The sequence below is a fragment of the Microcebus murinus genome, chromosome 16 (genome assembly GCF_040939455.1).
Source record: "Microcebus murinus isolate Inina chromosome 16, M.murinus_Inina_mat1.0, whole genome shotgun sequence".
Classification (NCBI taxonomy): domain Eukaryota; kingdom Metazoa; phylum Chordata; class Mammalia; order Primates; family Cheirogaleidae; genus Microcebus; species Microcebus murinus.
In genome coordinates, this window is record NC_134119.1 from 21108596 (window position 1) to 21127023 (window position 18428).

Genomic DNA, 18428 nt, shown 5'->3' on the forward strand with positions numbered 1-18428 from the left:
GCATTTTTCATTAAGGTAATTATAGGCAGGGCTGTTGCATCTCACAATTCCAGGAGACATTGTTCATATAGAATTCTATGTTAATGGAGCCTCCTGGAGTTGTACAATGCATTGGTCAAAACAAACAAACAAACAAACAAACAAAAAAACCCTTTCTCCTAGGGTGCAAATGTCATATTTTCCCCCTAATTTTAGCCCTTTTCCTTAGTAGTATTTCACTTCTTATGGTAAGCATTGGGATGGAAAAGTCTTGAGGAGTCTACAGACTTTGTGCTTCCACTGAGAGTTTTGACCAATAGAAGGTCCTTTCTATCATTTTCCATTTAGCACTTGGCATCTTGTAATCTTCAGTGCCTCTCCATAGGTCCTGAAGAATCTCCACTTCCCGAGATATTTCAGAACTAAGAAAATAACAAATTGACATAGCTTCTGATCAGTACCCAGCAAGTTGTCTCTACCCTGGCTGCCCATTAATACCCTGGGGTGTTTAAAAAAAATCCTTTACTGTGTTCCCATTCCTAGGATCTAACTTAACTGATCTAAGGTAGAAGGGACAAGCTATGAGCATTTTTAAAAAGCTCCCCAGATGGTTCTAATAGTAGCCTGGGTTGAGACCCATAAACCTAGGAAATAATTAAAAAGTGTCCTAAGACAAAGGTTATTACTAAGTACAGTAGTTCTGTTTGGTAGATAAGGAACATGAAAGGGCTTAAAATTGCTCTACCAAAAGAATGTAAGATCGTAAGAGATTTGACTCCTTGACTTACCTAATTTGCCTCTGTCTCCTTCATTCCTCCAAAATGGCTCTTGCCTAGGTCCACAAATACTTCCAAAGTGCCAAATCCATTAGACCATGGATTCTCAACTTTGTACATAAGAATTCTCAGGAAGTGTTTTAAAATCCAAACACCGGTCCATACCTAAGCCCAATTAAATCAGAACTTTTGTAGATGGTGCCTAGACATCTGTATTTTCTTAATGTTCTCCAGGTCATTTCAAAATGTGGCCAAGGTTTAGAAATGACTGCACTAGTCACAGTTAGTCAATATTGTACTAAACTTCTCAGCAATTTAAAAAATATTATTTTTTATTTTTTATGGATACATAATAGTTGCACATATTTATGGGGTACATGTGATATTTTGATACAAGCATACAATGTGTAATGGTCAAATCAAGGTAATGGGGATATCTATGACTTTAAACATTTTATCATTTTTTTTTGTGCTAGCAACATTCCAATTCCTTTTCATAGTTATTTTGAAATATACAATGAACTATTGTTAACAGGGTTAAAATCACCCTATTGTGCTAACAAACATTAGATCTTACTCTTTCTAACTGTATTTTTTTTTAGTCAATAACCAACCCCTCTTTAACCCCTTCTTCACTACCCTTCCCAGCTTCTGGTAACCATCATTCTACTTTCTCATGAGATCAATCTTTCTAGCTCCCACATATGAGTCAGAACACTTGATAATTGTCTCTCTGTGCCTGACTTATGTCACTTACATAATTTCTTCTAGTTTCATTCATGTTGTTGCAAATAAAAATATTTCTTTTTTATGACTGAATAATATTCCATTGTGTGTATGTGCCACATTTTCTTTATCCATTCATCCATTAGTGGTGGATATTTTTGGACACCCATTGCATTTCTTGGTGTGGATAATACCTCAGTTAGCTTTTTGCTTGATATATACCTCCAGAGATGGTCAATTTTATGCCTCAACTAGGCTAGGTTACTGTACCCAGTAACTCAGTCAAACACTAATCTTAGGTGTTGCTGTGAAGGAATAGTGTTGATGCAATCAACATCTAGAGTTAGTTGACTTTTTTTGTGTAAAGGAGATTGTCCTTGATGGTTTGGATAGACATGATCCTATAAGTTGCTTTAACAACAGTTGAAATCTTGACAGTTGTAATATGGTTATGTAAAAGAATGTTCTTGATTTTAGGAAATACATACTGAAGTATTTTGGGGTAAGGGCAAAACTGAGTTTTCCCTAAAAAGGAAGAAATTCTACCTGAGGACTTCAGGGACAACTCCTGCCCACGCGTTTCCAGCCTGCACTTCCTGATGGCCTACCCTATAGATTTAGGACCTGACCAGCCTGCTCCCAAATCATGTAAGCCCAACTCCTTGAAATAAACCTCTTCATATCTCTATCTGTCTTTCTGTCTATCTATCCATACATCCATCTATCTATACATCCATTCTCCTGGTTCTATTTTTCTGGCAGAACCCTGACATATCTCTTTTCCAAGTATGAGTCAGGACTCAGGCCCAAACCCCGGTGGGCACTTGTAAGGTTTCATGGTGGGTATCTTAAATCCCTCTCTCTTCCCCTGACTCCCACACGCCTGCCTTAAGGAAAAGTCACATATAATATCTAGTCATTCTCGTGTTTTTATTTTATGGCACCTGGAAATTTGCCCAAAGTCTCAGCTATGATATGAAGACCACTTGAACTGCTTCTCAAATGCAGAAGACTCCTAGGGCAAATCCTCTAGGCTGAGGAAATGTTTACTTTGTAGCAAACAGAAGATGAGGAAATGTGTTTTCAAAATTTTTTGGCAGGGCACTTAGAATCGTGACTTAATATCCCAGGTTTTGTCTTAGTTTGAGCCCTTGCAGAAGCAATCTTGAGGCAAGGATTTAGGTATGAGTATAGGGGAGGATGTCTCGACAGAGACCAGAGGAGAGGAGAAGAGTGAGACAGGGAAGGGAAAGTGGCAGTGGAAGGTGTATTATTGAACAAATTACCACCGTGGGCAACTTAATCCCACTGGGGAGCTCTAGGAGTCAGCGAGAATGTGCACTTGGGAATAATCCAAAGTGGGGGAGATGGGTGTTAACACACTGAATCTGTTCAGTCACTGGTTGAGAGTTGCTTTCAGGGGATGCAAATTCTCAGGCACTTCTACCCCGCAGTTTAAGTGTCAGAGGCAGCCCTCTGGCATCTGGAATCAGGCCTGAGAATGCTACTATCCCAGGGCAGAGGAGAAATGAGTGGAGTGTAGACAGGGTCTGCTAGCATGTCAAAAGTTTTCTGACCCAACATATCTAATACACACAAATTTATAATGGCATGTAAGAAACAGATTCCTTCTCTGAAGGATTAAATACTACCTTTTCCCCTTAATATTAAAAATTAAATTGTTTTCATCAATTTCCATTAGAATTATATCTTTAATAAACATAATGGTGTATTATCTGGTAAATCTTTTGAGAGTAATGTTTATAATCCAAATGCCAGGTATTCCACTATATTCTTAAAGCAGATTGAGAGATTTATCCATAATGACATGTCATCATTCATTGCAGAATAAAATACACCTTCTCTAGATGGCTCAGAATATTTATAGTTGTTAAAACAAAAACAAATACTTGGTAACAAATTCTTAACGTATGGATTGTTCTGGCTTTGATGGACATATCCACTTTCTCCAAAGTTTGGTTCCTGGGCCTCAAAGCATTTATTCCAAGAAGCAATTGCTATGATTTAAGGTCTTTAAAGCATCTTCCAAGCCTCGAGTTTGTCTTTGATGTTCTTCTGAAAAGGCATCATAAAATCTTCGAAGTCCACCTGGTAAGTAAACCTCTCCCGCCGTAGTTCCCTCTTCCTGATAAGGTCTGCCGTTGTGGGTTCAGGACTCCAAATCTTAAACAAACAGCCACACCCAGAGCAGGTATGAGTATGACAGCCAGTAAATATGCTAGTATTCAGGCAATTTTTCAATACATAGTTTATTTAAAAACTTTCTGATAGTTTCAACATAAAAACTATCAAATTTACTTCAAAATGTATTTTAACTTTTTTTTCCCCCTCTTACATGACATCAATAGTTACTCAAGCATCACAATTTCTGATGACAACTATTTGAACAACTGAGCTCAGAAATGTTCAGTTACTTTTCTGGCCAGTTACCCTCGGGCCAACTGCTATTCATTTTTAGGATGCCGAAACAGGGAAGCAAAGGAATTACAAGATCACCCACGTTTACATACCTTTATGTTGTATGTAAAAGTCAAAATTAGTTTCATAGTAGAAGGCAGGGAGAGCTGCTTATCTAGCTTAGTTTGACGGACATTGGGAAAACAACTCTTTTCCCTAAAAGATGTTTCCATCTCTTTAGTTGTAGATGTTTTAGGAGGTTAGTGAGTAAATCCAGTCTTGATTAATAGGAAATTCCCACGTGAGATGGAGGTAGAGAGTACAAAGAAGAAGGATTGGGTCTGAGAAGTGCCAAACAAAAAAAAGTCTATAGGACTTGATGGGTGACTGAATGGCTGTAGGGCATGCCATTAACTAAAGAAGACTTCAGTCTTCTGAGGAAGATGTAAGCATCAATACAGAGGTAATAATAGAGAAAACTAGATATTGACAGTTAATAGTTGGGCTTGACTGAGTTGAAAGGAGCAGGACCTGGCCAACAGGACACCCACAGTCACTATAAAAGGTAAATTCTGGACATTTGTTTGGATGATCTGCATACAAAGCATTTGAAAAATAACATTCTGAGCTTCTATCATGCTATGAAGATCTTTCTGAAGTACTTACCCTCCGTGGAGTAAATGTGGTATCCACTTTTCTGGTATAACCCCTGGTAATCAACGAATTGAGATAAACCACATTATCCTTCCGCATTTTCTTTCCTTCTGACATGGCTGGTACAGTATAAATTGAAAGTTGATCCTGGAAACAAAACCAAAAAAAAAAAAAAAAAGAAAAACCCTTATAAATCATAAAAACCTATATTCACTTTCTATTTATTATTTGATGTTCTACATCTTACTCTGAAGCCAGAGGAAAAAAATGTAAAAATGGTACTATACAAGCTATAATTTCAGGTAAAAATAGAATATTATTATAACTTTGGGTGGAGAGAGATACTTAGTTTGCCTTGTTTAACTCTGTTATTAGTAGTATCAGTGACAGATCACACAGGACTTCAAGATATCCATCCTTGACCTGTGGCCATTTCATTAATCAGAAGGATGGAATCCTATTAAAATGATAATTGTTCATACAGTAGGAGCTTTAGCTGATTGATCCTCTTTCACCTTTTGCCATCCTGACCAACATTCTCCCTATATATAATGCTGCTGTCTGCCTACAATCCTTTCCTCCTATCTACTTCCTACATTACCACCTACATGTCCCCAACCCTTTCCAATTTGATTACATTAAAGCTTTTCCTTCTTGACTTTTATCCCTTGTCCTGTGTCTACCAAGAATCTCCAGTAAATCTTCTGCTTCTCCAAAAGAAGCTTCCAGCCTAGAAATGCACTTAGGGCTTCCCTGCTAATGGCGAAGTCTTGATGTCTCAGTAATCCCCATGGGCAACAACCTCAACCTTCTGCTGGTAGTTTAGAAGTTTCTAAACCACTCTATATTACCAAGAGCAGAAAACTTGGCACATTTAAAACCTTCTACAGCCATTTTGTAGGATAGCCAAGTTACAAGTGGCTCTGTATCCCAGAGCTAAGTGGTATTCGTTAAAATTCCTATATGGGAGCAGAGCGAGAGGGTAAGGTGGGCAATGAAAGATTATGAGACCAAAATGAAGGGAAATCATGGTTTACTTCAATCAGAAGGTTACCCTTCTTCGATGTTTGGACCATCTCATCCAATCTATATAATTCAGGATCAAATATATACATATCCAATGCCAGTTCTTTTTTCAACAATTTAATGGCATTTGGCTGAACCCATTTCATTTTTGCATGAATTCTTTTTGCAATGAGCACTTTTTAGACTCTCTGGCACTTTTTAGACTCTCTCTTTGCATGAATTCTTTTGCAATGAGCACTTTTAGACTCTCATGAATTTTCTGGCTAGATATTTCTTTGAAAGTACTATCCAGTGGTGCTGAAAGTATGCATTGCACATAGTTGTGCCCATGTGTGTAATGCTATGTAAATAGTGCTGCTGTCTCCTCCCACCCCAAAAAGCTTTTAAGAAGTTCCAGTTACTAATGGGTAACCAATCTCGTTCCTTACCTCTTCTTTCTTAAATTCAATGAGTTCACTCTTCTGTTTAAGAGGTGGCTTGCCTTTCATTTTTTGATTGTCTGCTGGTTTTGGCAGATTATCTAGCTTTTCTTTAATCATACTAATTACTCTTTCATCAGCATATGCCTTTGCAATATCCATGGCAGTATGCCCTGTTGAAACATAAACATAAATTCAGGGCTACCATAAACATATTAATGATAAATCATGTAGAAAACAATCTCAGCACATCAGCCCTATGCCTGTGGTTATGAAGGTGATTATAAAAGCACATGGTATGTGTCAAGTTCACAGAGCTAGAACAGATATTCTCTAGCTGTCCCAGCTCTAAAATCCCATATGCCATTTTCTGGCATAAAAATTATTTTTTTTTCTGAAATTTTTGGACATTTCTTTAAAAGTTGGTAGGAAATATTAGATTAAATCTTAAATATCAATTTGATGTTTCTCTCCTCATATTGTGCATATTTCCCTTTGTGTGATAATTTTACATTATCCTCCTGTTTCCATTATGTAAGTGAGTAAATTCTAAAAGGGCTGGGGAAGCTGGTGGTCACAAATGCTCTATGCAGAAGGCTGGGTATTATGTTACCTGTAATAGCATCAGGCAGGACTGGTACAATACTATCTGGGGCTCAGAGGCAGTCTGACCCAGCCAGAGGTATTAAAGCTCACTCACAGCCAAAGGAAGCAATGGGTTCCACTAGAGGAAAATGATACCTCCAAATAAAGGAGCTCAAATATTTATTCAAATGTTTATTTTTTCCTTCATGCGTGATATTTATGACATAAAGTAGGCCAGATGTTTAGTTCCTAGAGTCAAGGAAGCCTCAATTCAAGAATTATTTGTCCAGCTTTAAGAGGAATACAAAATCTATTAAGTATGTGGATTATGCCAAATGTTAGGAATTAGCAGTTATAAACAGTGTGATAACCCAAGGTGTGATGTGCAAACAGGTACAAGTCTACACACTAAAGATTACTGATCCACAAGGCAGTAATTACAGAAAGTAAGTGTTTAGAAATTTTATACCAACTTAATAGAAGAATTTCCTGTCAATTGATGCTAATGACTGAAAAAAAGTTTGGCCTTGTATTTTGGAGGTTTATTTCTTTTTTTAAGTTTCATTTTTTGTAGTAAATCATTTTTATTGTATTTTACCAAAGAATCTCAGTCCATGACAGATTGCAAACATATTAATAAAGAACTGGCCCTTCAACACCAATGATTTGAGAAGCACTGGATACAAGATAAACTTCTATAACATTTAACTCAGGCTTAGGTTTGCACCAGTCACCCAGAGGAAAATGTGGTCCTGGAAGAATAGCATCAGAAGAGGTATAGACCGTAACATAAATTCTTCCTTTCTAACCCTAACCATCAATAATATCAACACATACCTTTTCTATTTTCCAGCTGGAATTTAGCTCCAATATCGAGTAGGTATTTTACAGTATCCAGCCTACAGCTTTCAATGGCTCTACTTAAAGGAGTTGAATTGTTGATTGAAACTGCATCAATTAAAGCTCCAGATTTAACAAGAAGCTCAACAATATCTTGTTGGCCTGCATGGCATGCATAATGAAGTGGAGTCCACAGAAAATTATCTGTTGCATTAACGTTAGCCCTGTAAGATGAAACAGATGCACAAACTAAAAATATTGGTTGTTTCAAGCACGGGAAGCTAAAAATGCAAAGTAAAATTTCATACAGCTTTATCAAGTTGTTAAATTGTAACCCAGGGGAGCATTAATGCTCCCCCCTTCAGCATTAAATGCTGCTTTCTTTAAAATGTCTTTAAATTTTTCTTCAAACCTTTTTCTTCTGCATTATTTGACAGTCATAACTTTATGTACACAAGGCCTGTCCAGAAAGTATCCAGCCACGTAATATGTTTTCATTACATTAACAATGGCTGGAGACTTTCCGGACAGACCTCGTATATTCATTTTGTTTGGTTTTAAAAGGCATCTTAGGAATTATGATTTTGCAAGGTTAAAATCAAAGAAAATTATAAAACTAGATCCAATGAAGGTAAAAGCTGACAGGAAATGTTAAATTATCCCATTTTGTGTCTACTTTCTCTGCATGTTATGAATTTTTAAATGAACCTTCATTATAAATTGTAAGCATTATAATGTATTATTTGAAATTTTAGTCCTTTTTAGGAACTCACTGTCCAAAAGTTCAAATTCTCATTAGATGCTTTATATTCCTCTTTATAAAATATACAAATTTGAGTCTTTCTTTGACATTAAACACTATAGAAATAACAATATTAACATCTTTTTCTCAAGTGTGCAATTACTGCACTAAGTGCTTTACACATTTTAACTTGTTTAATCTTCAAAAAACTCTGTGAGATAAGTACTGTTAGAGCCCCATTATGTAAATGAGAAAACTGAGGCACAAAAATGTTAAGAAACTTACTCAGGTTATACAAGTATGGAAGAAGAAGGAATTAAACCTGAGAGATTGTTGTAGTTAAAAAAGTTATATAAAAAATGCCATGTTTTGATATTTTAAAGATATTTATAAGTGAACCAAGGAAAAGGCTGCCCTCTTGGGAGGGGGACATTGGGTTTTAGGGGGACCAAAACATGTTTTTAGTAATTATGGCCACCATCCCACTTGTTTGAAGTTGTGGAGCTCACCACACACAAAAAAAGGTGGATTGCAAAGTGACTCCATACTGTCTAGGTAAAGCTCTGAGATCAAACTGGATTGTCCTGCCACTGACAGGTGGCCAGTGATAACCAATCAGAAGACTCTTTCTACCCCCAGAGTGAACACTTATTGGCCTTCACTGTCTGCATAATTGTTAAAGGCAAACCATCTTTGTGCACACACAATCATGTGTTCCCATTAGCATCATTTTCCATATAAGGTCTGTTTCTTGTCAATGTCAGTGATCAAGCACCTTCCTGTGCTACTAAAACTCTGGCTGGAGCTGAATGTTTCTTCAAAGGCTTCTTTTCCCTTCCTCGAAATATGAAGTCTCATGAAAATTTAAACCTCACTCAATCCAAGCGCATACCCTTTTTCAAGAAGAAACTTGACCACATCTATGTTTCCACTTGCACACGCCATCATTAGTGGTGTTTTGTAGTAATTATCCTTCATATCGACAGGTATTCCTGATTCAAATGCCTTTTTCAGAGAAGCCAGATCGCCTGCCTTGGTGATGAAATTAATATTTCCATACACCTTCCCCGGATCATCAATGTACCAGGCAGAGTCATCCTGAATGGGATGTTCTGGTGGATGATCTCGATTAAACCGACTGTTGTCAGTGACATTCTGATAGATCTCTATCATGTAATAGGGCGGCCCACCATCTTCCCGGCGTGGAAATGCCTGCTCAGGAATGACACAGATCGGGAGTGGTAAAACAAACCTGCCTTTCCTTCCCTTTTTGCCCATCCCTTTTCCCTTTCTCTTAGGCCCAAAAGATCCCAATACGAAACCCCTGCTTAAATATTTGGTTCCTTTAAAGAACTCATTCACGTTGACGCCTGCTCCCCGGATCTTTTCATGAAGTTGAGCTATGGCCATCAGCTTTTCTGAGTTTGCAAAATCTTGTCTCTCCTCCAGCGTCATCACAAAGTCTTCCTTGGTGACAGTTCCATCGGCCCTGTCCACAAGTGCAAGGGTTTCACGGAGGGGAACCTCATGTTCTGCTGACCAGTCATGTAGTCTAAGGGCCCAGATCGGATTGGGATTTTTAACTCCTGGCTTGGCCAGTTTAGCAGCAATTCTCTCTGCTCGGCGTATTTCTTTGCTTGCTGCTTTGAAGCCTCCATCCTTGGCCACAGCCCTGGGTGTTTTATGCTCTAAATTCCTCCATCTCAGGTCACATCCTAAAACATGAAGCATCATTATTAGGAATGCTGCCAAGGTATTGGCATGGTCATACAAATTACATTCATCAAACTGTTTTCTTAACTTCAAATGATTGATCAAAAGTGCATCCCAACTAGTGCAACCTCTGTGGAAAAAGCAATATGGAGATACCTCAAAGAGATACAAGTAGAACTACCATTTGATCCAGCAATCCCATTAGTGGGCATCTACCCAAAAGAACAAAAGACATTTTATAAAAAAGATATCTGCCCTCTAATGTTTATAGCAGCATATTCACAATTGCAAAGATGTGGGAACAACCCAAGTGCCCATCCATACATGAGTGGATTAATAAAATGTGGTATATGTATACCATGGAATACTATTCAGCCACAAAAACAATGGTGACCTAGCACCCCTTGTATTATCCTGGATAGAGCTGGAACCCATTCTACTAAGTGAACTATCCCAAGAATGGAAAAACAAGCACCACAAGTACTCACCATCAAATTGATTTTAACTGATCAACACTTAAGTGCACATATGGTAATAACATTCATCAGGTGTTTGGCAGATGGGAGGGTGCAGGAGGGGATGGGTATATACACATGTAATAGGTGTAGTGTGCACAGACTGGGAGATGGACATGCTTGAAGGTCTGACTCGGGTGGGGCAAGGGCAATATATGTAACCTAAACATTTGTGCCCCCATAATATGCTAAAATTAAAAAAAGTGCATCCCAAACCTAAATGTTTATAGAGATGAGCATATTTGGTTATTATAATTACAGAATTAAGCTGGGATTTTTTTTCTGTGAGCTTCACTTTGGTGAATTTTGTGGCAGACAAATTTATAATTTACAACAGGATTAGGACATTTATAAATTTTAATCTATTTATATTTATAAATTTTAATCTACTTATAAATATAGATTAATAAATAAGATTTATTCAGATAAGTTATAGATATTTGAAACACATACCATATTGGTTTACTTGTTAAGGAGACTTCATGCCCATAGGGAGAGAGCAAGAATACACTTGAATTTGGAAAGAACCTATATTCAAACTTCTTACCTAGGACCTTATAAGCTCAGAATACCTGCTTCTTCTCGAATGATTTAGACTGTAAATCTGTGTACAACCTAAAACTATATTTTATCTGTATTCTCCATTAAATTAATGTAATTTATAGTAATCTGCTGTTTTTTTGGTAAGGTTACATGGAAAACCTTCACAGAGAAAAAAGTAACTTGTGAACCAAATCTGAAAATTCCAGTATTATATCTGTGCACAAGTTAAACATTAAAATCCATTTTCCTTTTTGGTCACTTACTTAACAAAATGATGAGACCAACATTATTTGTAAATGCTCACCAACAAAATAAGCTTATCTGAACGTACCTGGAAATCCATTTAGTGCTACCAAAAAGGCTGTGTTGTCTGTAACAAGTGTCTTGAGACATTAAAAACCCATGATATGTATAAATAAGTCAGACTTATCAACACTTAAGTGCACATACAGTAATAACATTCATTGGGTGTTTGGCAGATGGGGGGAGGAGGATATGGGTATATACACACATAATAGGTGCGGTACACACAGACTGGGAGATGAAGTCAGACTGGTTGTTTTTTTTTTGACATTAATATTGGTATTGTCAAAATTAATATCTAAAACTAAAGCTGATAATTTTACTAGTGATCAAAAAACTCAAAAAGCGTATTGGGATAATAAAGATTCTAAAATTTCTATATTGGACAGTTTAAGGAACAGTAACTTATTGGGACAAGAACCCTGGCAGTGGTCTCTGCAATATTATTGCATGGCATAGTAATTCCATGGTGCAATTCCATACTAATTCCTAGTGCACTCTTTTTACTTAGCTATTTTGCTTACTCAGGGTGTCTGGGGGGTTTTATCTACCACCTCTAGAGCCAATCCTATGTTCACCCAGTTCTAAGGATCAAAGGATTTGAACCTGCTCCAGCTCACCCTCCGCTGCTTCCAGTTTCCTTCTAGTTAGAAACTTTTATGTGGATAAAAGACTCCAACAACCCAGCTTAAAGATCTAAAGGCAATTTTCCTCCCCTTTTGACTCAGGACTCTTTTGTCTCCTCCTTTATGATAGGTAAGTAAAGATCCATTCATTTTCTTTGTGATTGATGTTTCTCCATGGTAAGGATGCTCAACTTTCAGCTGGCTGGTGCTGCAGAACTCAGAGAGCCAAAGGCGACTCCCCTCTCTGCCTTTGGAGGTGGCTCCCACACTGCTCACAGGAAGTTGTAGGCCCAGGGGCCAAAAAGAAGCACTGGGAGGAAATGTGGGAAAAGAATCTAGCCAGCACAAGTGCCTTACACTTATATACGAAGAGGCTAAATCCAGGGAGTTTATTCAGAAACGAGCATTTCATCGCTAATGGTTTCTTGCTGCTCTGATTGCTTTAGAGCTAAGATTCTAAAGGTGAAAATGTAACTGAGAACACTTCTGCTGCGAAACTGGGTCATCCACATAGGATCTGGTGACGGTGGTTGTACTTCCTAACATGCTACAGAACTCAGTAGATTTTCAGACATTTGCTTTAGAAATGCAGTCTTACGATTCTTCCAGGAAAATTGATTTTTTTCGGCATCATTGGCAAGGGCTTTTTGTATGACTCGGGCTCTGGCCCTTTGATTCTCAAAGTGTTTTCTGTGATTTTATCCCAGTAACACATAAATGATAGAGTATATGCGTGCTAACATTTATCCCAATAAGATAAGTCAACATGTTAAAGTTGAAGAAGCTTGTCTGAACTTGGGCATATCTTTAGTTTTTAGAAATGCGTAATGTTAAAAATGAAATACTAGAATAAACTGCTGCTAGTGACAGACTAGAAAACAAGACCAATAAGATCGTTTGAGAAAGCAAAAATTTAAATTTGAATTTGATATATTTCTCTTTTCTCATTTGTTAAAAGGCTTTATTATATTTGGGGGATGGAAAAGTATAAATTTATAAAACTAAAAATGGATTGGTTATTACACTATTTGTTATGCGGGCATGTTAGCTTTATTATAATATTCATGGTTACAGTATGGGATCCTTGGGTTTTAGTGACTTTTAAAATTCTGTGCCTGTGTGGATGACAGAAAAACAAAACACTTTCTCTGCTCTATTATAGAGTTGCTGGACTTCAAGTTTTTGCCTATTTCCCATAAACTGGGAAAAAACAAAGTTTAGCAAAATGTAGTTCCATCTCTAACAAAGAGTGAAAAAACTTTTAATGTACATTAATTAACATGTAATTAATAACAAATTGATCTCTATCATTAAACTGAATTAGCTAATATTTTCATTTTAAGGAACTCATTAAGCTATACATAATATAGTTTATATTTCTAAGTTAATAGTTATTAAAAGCTATAATAAAATCTAAAATAATACATAATGCTTATATTTCAAATTTTCCATGAAAATTTTCATTATATTTCATGTTTCTCCCCAATATATTTCCCCCAATAATTGCAAATTATCCAGAAAAGTTACCTTTGTACATGAGTATTTTTAAAAAATAAATAATTAAAAATGCAAAGTAAAGCAAATGGTTTTCAGTGTTTGTCCTTTTCTAGGGTTGATGCTGGCATTTTTTTAAATAAGGAATTTAATAAATTATAAGCAATTGAATAATTGGCTGACTTATGAACAATCCCCTTTGGATTTTTAACAATAACTTATAAAATTTGGAGAAATAGATTTTCATCACTTTTAAGCCCAGATTCATGATTTAATAGAATGTAGTGCCAGACAAAAATTTCAATTTTCTTTCTACATATAAATGAGGTTTGACTATAGGAAAAAATAAGCAACTAACAAGTAACAGGCTCAAATTCTCTGCTTATCTGTGACACAGGCAGGTCATAAATACTTTAAAGCACAAAGCTGCTAGACAATTTTTACCTCGCTGAGCTATATATTTACAGCAATCTGCAAAACCACCCATGGCAGCGTAGTGAAGTGGTGTGTTCCCATTCATTGCAATCAGACCCATGTCTCCACTGTAGGCAAAAAGAAGCTTCAATATCTGCAAAATAAATAGTGGATATTATAGAGGAATAGGAATATGCATTTACTGAATGAAGACTGGCACCTAGATCTGTGCTATCCAGTATATTATCCATTAGCCACATGTGGCCATTGAAAATTCAAATTGAAATAAATTAAATTAAAAAATTAAAAGTTTAGTTCTCTTGTTTCACTAGCCACATTTAAAGTACTCAAAAGCCACGTGTGGTTACTGTATTGTGTTGTGTTGTATAACACAAATGTAGAACATTTCCATTATCACCAAAAGTTCTATTAAACAGTATTGATCTAGAATATAAAAAAACTCTATACTCAGCTGAGGCACTACCATTTTGGTTAGGGTAGGCAATTTAAGAAAGCATCAGAGAATGTTAAATAACATCAGAAGAGCAAATTCTTTACCAAATGTGGTTTCTATTGCCATGTATACTTTCATTGCAGGGAAGACAGTCAGTGACAAAAATGAAAATAATCATATTAAAACTCAAATAAAACTGAGTAAAGAAATTTTAGAGGAAATACAAAATTTTGAAAAATAGGATAGTATTAATTCCTATTTTGTTTCTGCAATGCCACTTTATGAGATATTCTTTGCTGACATGTCCAGATAATCAGAATATTTAAAATTTAATATTTAAAATGTAGGCATATCATTAGATATATACAAACATCATAGAGATAAGAGTATGAGGGCATTGCTCTCCCCACAATTAGACCATATCACATTTAGAAGATTCTAATAATACATGATGAAAGCAGAAAATAGGATAGTCTCAGTTGGTAGAAATTTTCAATTGTCATAGTTCAGTATACGGAAAAGTATTATTAGTAATATTAAATAAATAAATTAGCAAACACATGAAACTAAATAAAGAGCTGGAATATGTTTTTAAAGATATAACTGTAGAATTATTGAGTGAAACCAAGATGAAAACAACACAGGTAACTCAGAAAAAAATTCTCCCTTAGTATAACCTACTTGATATATAAAAATTTGGGGAAAAGGAGAGAAAGGTTTTAGCAACAAATTTTAAAGCACAGAGCAAATTATTACATCAAAAAAGCCTCCTTTAGCAGCAAAATGAGCAGCATGATGTCTCTCATTGTCAAATGTATTCACTTCACCTCCTCTTTCCAATATGCCTCGAACTAGTTCCAACACCCCTTCTCTTGACGCTTCCATTAAAGCCGTGCGGCCTGTGGCCTGGACGTGAAACAGATCAAATGCTATTTATACCTGCATATTAAGTAAGATATTCAGTATAAATATAGAATGAATCCAATTGACCTTAGCTTTACACTTACAAGTTTAGTTCTCTACATTTTTCTTAGTTTTATGTAACAAAGAGGAACAACAGTTAAACAAGTACAGAGTCAAGGTCAAGCTGCATGCCACTGTGAGAATATCATGTTAAAAAAATGCATTTCTTGCCAAGAAAGCAGAGCAAAGATGGAGAAAAAGGGAAAGAATATGAAAACAATATAAAGTTAAGTCACAGGTGTTCACTAATGAGAAGAAAATCTATGTACAGTGTGTAGAAAGGACAATTACAAGAAAAGAAAACTCAATAAAATTAGGAGAGAGAACAAAATGGATCAGAGAAACAGCAGAACTATATATTTTCTTTTCAAGAAGAAAAATTTTTTATTAGGCATCACTGATACCTTTTTTACTATTTCCTATAATAATACTTTGACATTATATATAATAAATACCAATTTTCCAAACATCATTAGGAAATAGACTATAGAATCATGACAATATAAAGACAATGAATCTTCAAGCATTCTGAGTCAAAATGAAAATTCTATAAGCTAACAGGACAAATGTTACCATATTTAAATGCAAAAATTATATAATTACTCTGTAATTGAAAAAAGAAATATTTATAATCACAGGAATAATCATACTGGGTTCATAGCATTGGGATTGGCTCCTTTTTCCAATAATGTCAGGCACAGTTCCCTGATATCATGTGCTTCTTCACAAGCTTGAAGGAATACTGGTTTTCCTTCATAGGAATAATTGTTGACATCTGCACCATGTTTGAGGGCAATCAGAGCACAGCGATAATGCCGTTTAGTAGGTAAAATGCAGTAAAACAAAATACCTGCAGAAAAATGGAATCCCCAAAGAGTATTTAATTCACAGTCCATATACATTTGAATCTGATAGGAAGGAAAATTGATTATTTAAACATCCAAATTTAGCCAAAGATGGTAGCACAAAGGCCTATCTGTCTTGGTTTTCTCCCTGAAACCAATTAAAACACCAAGACATCAAAAAAAAAAAAAAAAAAAAAACCAAAAAAAAAACAACAACAACAACAACAAAAAAACCCTTCATTTTTGATAGAGTTAGAAAAGTGACAACCAAATGTGATAGGGCCTGGTTTAGGGAAGAACTAGAGTGCTGATGTGTGAGTCTTCGTCAACCCTCAATATTTGGCATTTGCAGTCCACACCCCAAGTGTCCCTTCTTAGAATATGCAGGGCTGTGTGTGCCAAAGCGCTCATGGTAGGTCCCTGGGTCCCGTCTAAAACTGAAGAATGGCAAAAGAAATGGTACTGAATGATGAAATGTGCAGACCAGCCATGTCTGTAAGATGCAGGCTGTCAGTATAGTAGCAATGAGATGAGAAACTAGACAGCAAGGGGCTCTGCCATTTTGGCAAATCATTTGGTTCCAATGAAAAGAGAAATCCACATTCCCAGGACCTGTATACCACACAGACCCTCAACATAATTCATGTCAAAATGTACTACACATTAGGGATATTGTTATAATCTTAGGGCAGAGTACTGGTAAGAAAGTCCTGGGCAAACAATAGTCAGACTCCAAACTGACTTTGTAATTAGCTTACTCCAAAAAGAGGATTTATTCAAAGAGGAACAGTAAAAAAAAGAAACCAGCATATGACCTATGAAAAAGATACTGCAAGAAAAAGAAAAAGGAAACTGGATAATGAAAACCAGGCAAAAAGTACATACTAGAAAAACTAGATCAATGAGAATCATTGACTGATCCATTTCCATGATAGCAAAGTAATTAAATATAACATGTTCTAAAATAAAAGTGCAAAGACAGACCAAGTAGAAGAAAAAGATGAAATCGAGTCAGTAGAACTCAGGAAAGAAATGGTAGAAAAATAAAATCACTAAGGAAATATTAATAAAATTCAAACTGGAAGCACTAAAAAGGAGAGCAGACACTGCCAAAACCATGGTGAGGAACATGGAGGGAAAACTTGAAAAATTAAGAAATTAAGAAAAATTTAATTTAAATGATGGAAGAGTTTAAAATGATCTATAGTGGTAAAGAAAATTTAAGATATATGCAACTGGTGTTCAATAATAAAAGACCAAGTGAAACAGAAAAAGCTATATAGCGATATAACAGAAAAAAATGTTCTTGAAGTGAAATCCTGAATCTAAAGATTAAAAGGGCACACTGGGTCTTAGGAAAAGTTGATTAAGAACAATCAAGACACACCTAGGTAAAGAGAGTATCCAGTGAGCATCCAGGCAAAAATTCAACTATTCTGAATAAATGAAAAAGTCAGGCTGCCCTCAAGAATTTATCACTGTAACATTCAATGCTAGAAAATAATTAAAGGATCTCTACAATGTTACTTGGGGAAGAAAATAGGAAATTTTTATACCCAATCAAATTGTTCATATAATATAAAAGTGACAAACATATGTAAGTTTAAGAATGCAAGAAGTTAGGGAGATAAGCCCAAAGAAGTGAGCCAAACTACTTGGTGGTAAAAGTGAGTCTCCCAAGAGATCAACAGAGAATATGAGACTAACTGAACAGATAGATGCTGAATCTCTTCAACCATAGAACTAAAGCTAAATCACCATAGTAATTTTAGATACAGAAAAGAACATTGTAATTCATAATAACATAAAAATAATAATGTAATTTAACAAAAATTTGGAGGGAAGGGGAAGGAAGGACAGACTGTATGAGCATTTGATTTTCTCATCTTTTACTGCTGCAGACTGAAATATTGTTTAAAGCAGATAAGGAGATAAAGTAAATGACAGGCACATATTATTTAAAAGGATGAAGGGATCATTGAAAGAACTAAGTGATTGTAATTGACTTTAAAATTGGGTGGTGGAAGGAAGGTAGAAGAGGTGAGAAGAGTTACTGTCCTAATCTCATCTTTCATAGTAAAGAATCAGTGAATACTGTTTAAGGTGCTAACTCAATAAACAGAGGTTTAAGGGTAGGTAAAGCTACCAAGATAATCATTACCAAGATAAAAGAATTAAGAAACAGACCATTAATTTTAGAGAATACAACTAACAGGAAAATACATACAGCGAAATAAAGCAAAGAATTCTATGAGTCATATAGGATAATATTTTTCCATATATTTTTATATATGAAATATATTGCCCCTTCATGCCATAAAATAAATGGCAGTTCTGAAGCCAAGCATATGGGACATCTGGATAAATATAAATTGGATAAATTCCACCACTAA

At 35.8% G+C, this 18428-nt stretch overlaps 1 protein-coding gene across 1 annotated transcript in view; it reads right to left on the reverse strand.

Annotated features, from left to right (window-relative positions):
- Nucleotides 1-1049: 1049 nt before the first annotated feature.
- The window catches only part of ANKEF1 (ankyrin repeat and EF-hand domain containing 1), a 28558-nt gene continuing 11179 nt past the window's right edge, over nucleotides 1050-18428 (reverse strand). The window contains 9 exon segments of the mRNA XM_076010927.1: nucleotides 1050-3539; nucleotides 3542-3665; nucleotides 4566-4700; nucleotides 6008-6171; nucleotides 7421-7647; nucleotides 9058-9880; nucleotides 13804-13927; nucleotides 14984-15133; nucleotides 15841-16040. Of these exon segments, the coding sequence (XP_075867042.1) occupies nucleotides 3481-3539; nucleotides 3542-3665; nucleotides 4566-4700; nucleotides 6008-6171; nucleotides 7421-7647; nucleotides 9058-9880; nucleotides 13804-13927; nucleotides 14984-15133; nucleotides 15841-16040 (2006 nt within the window). The 3' untranslated portion in view covers nucleotides 1050-3480.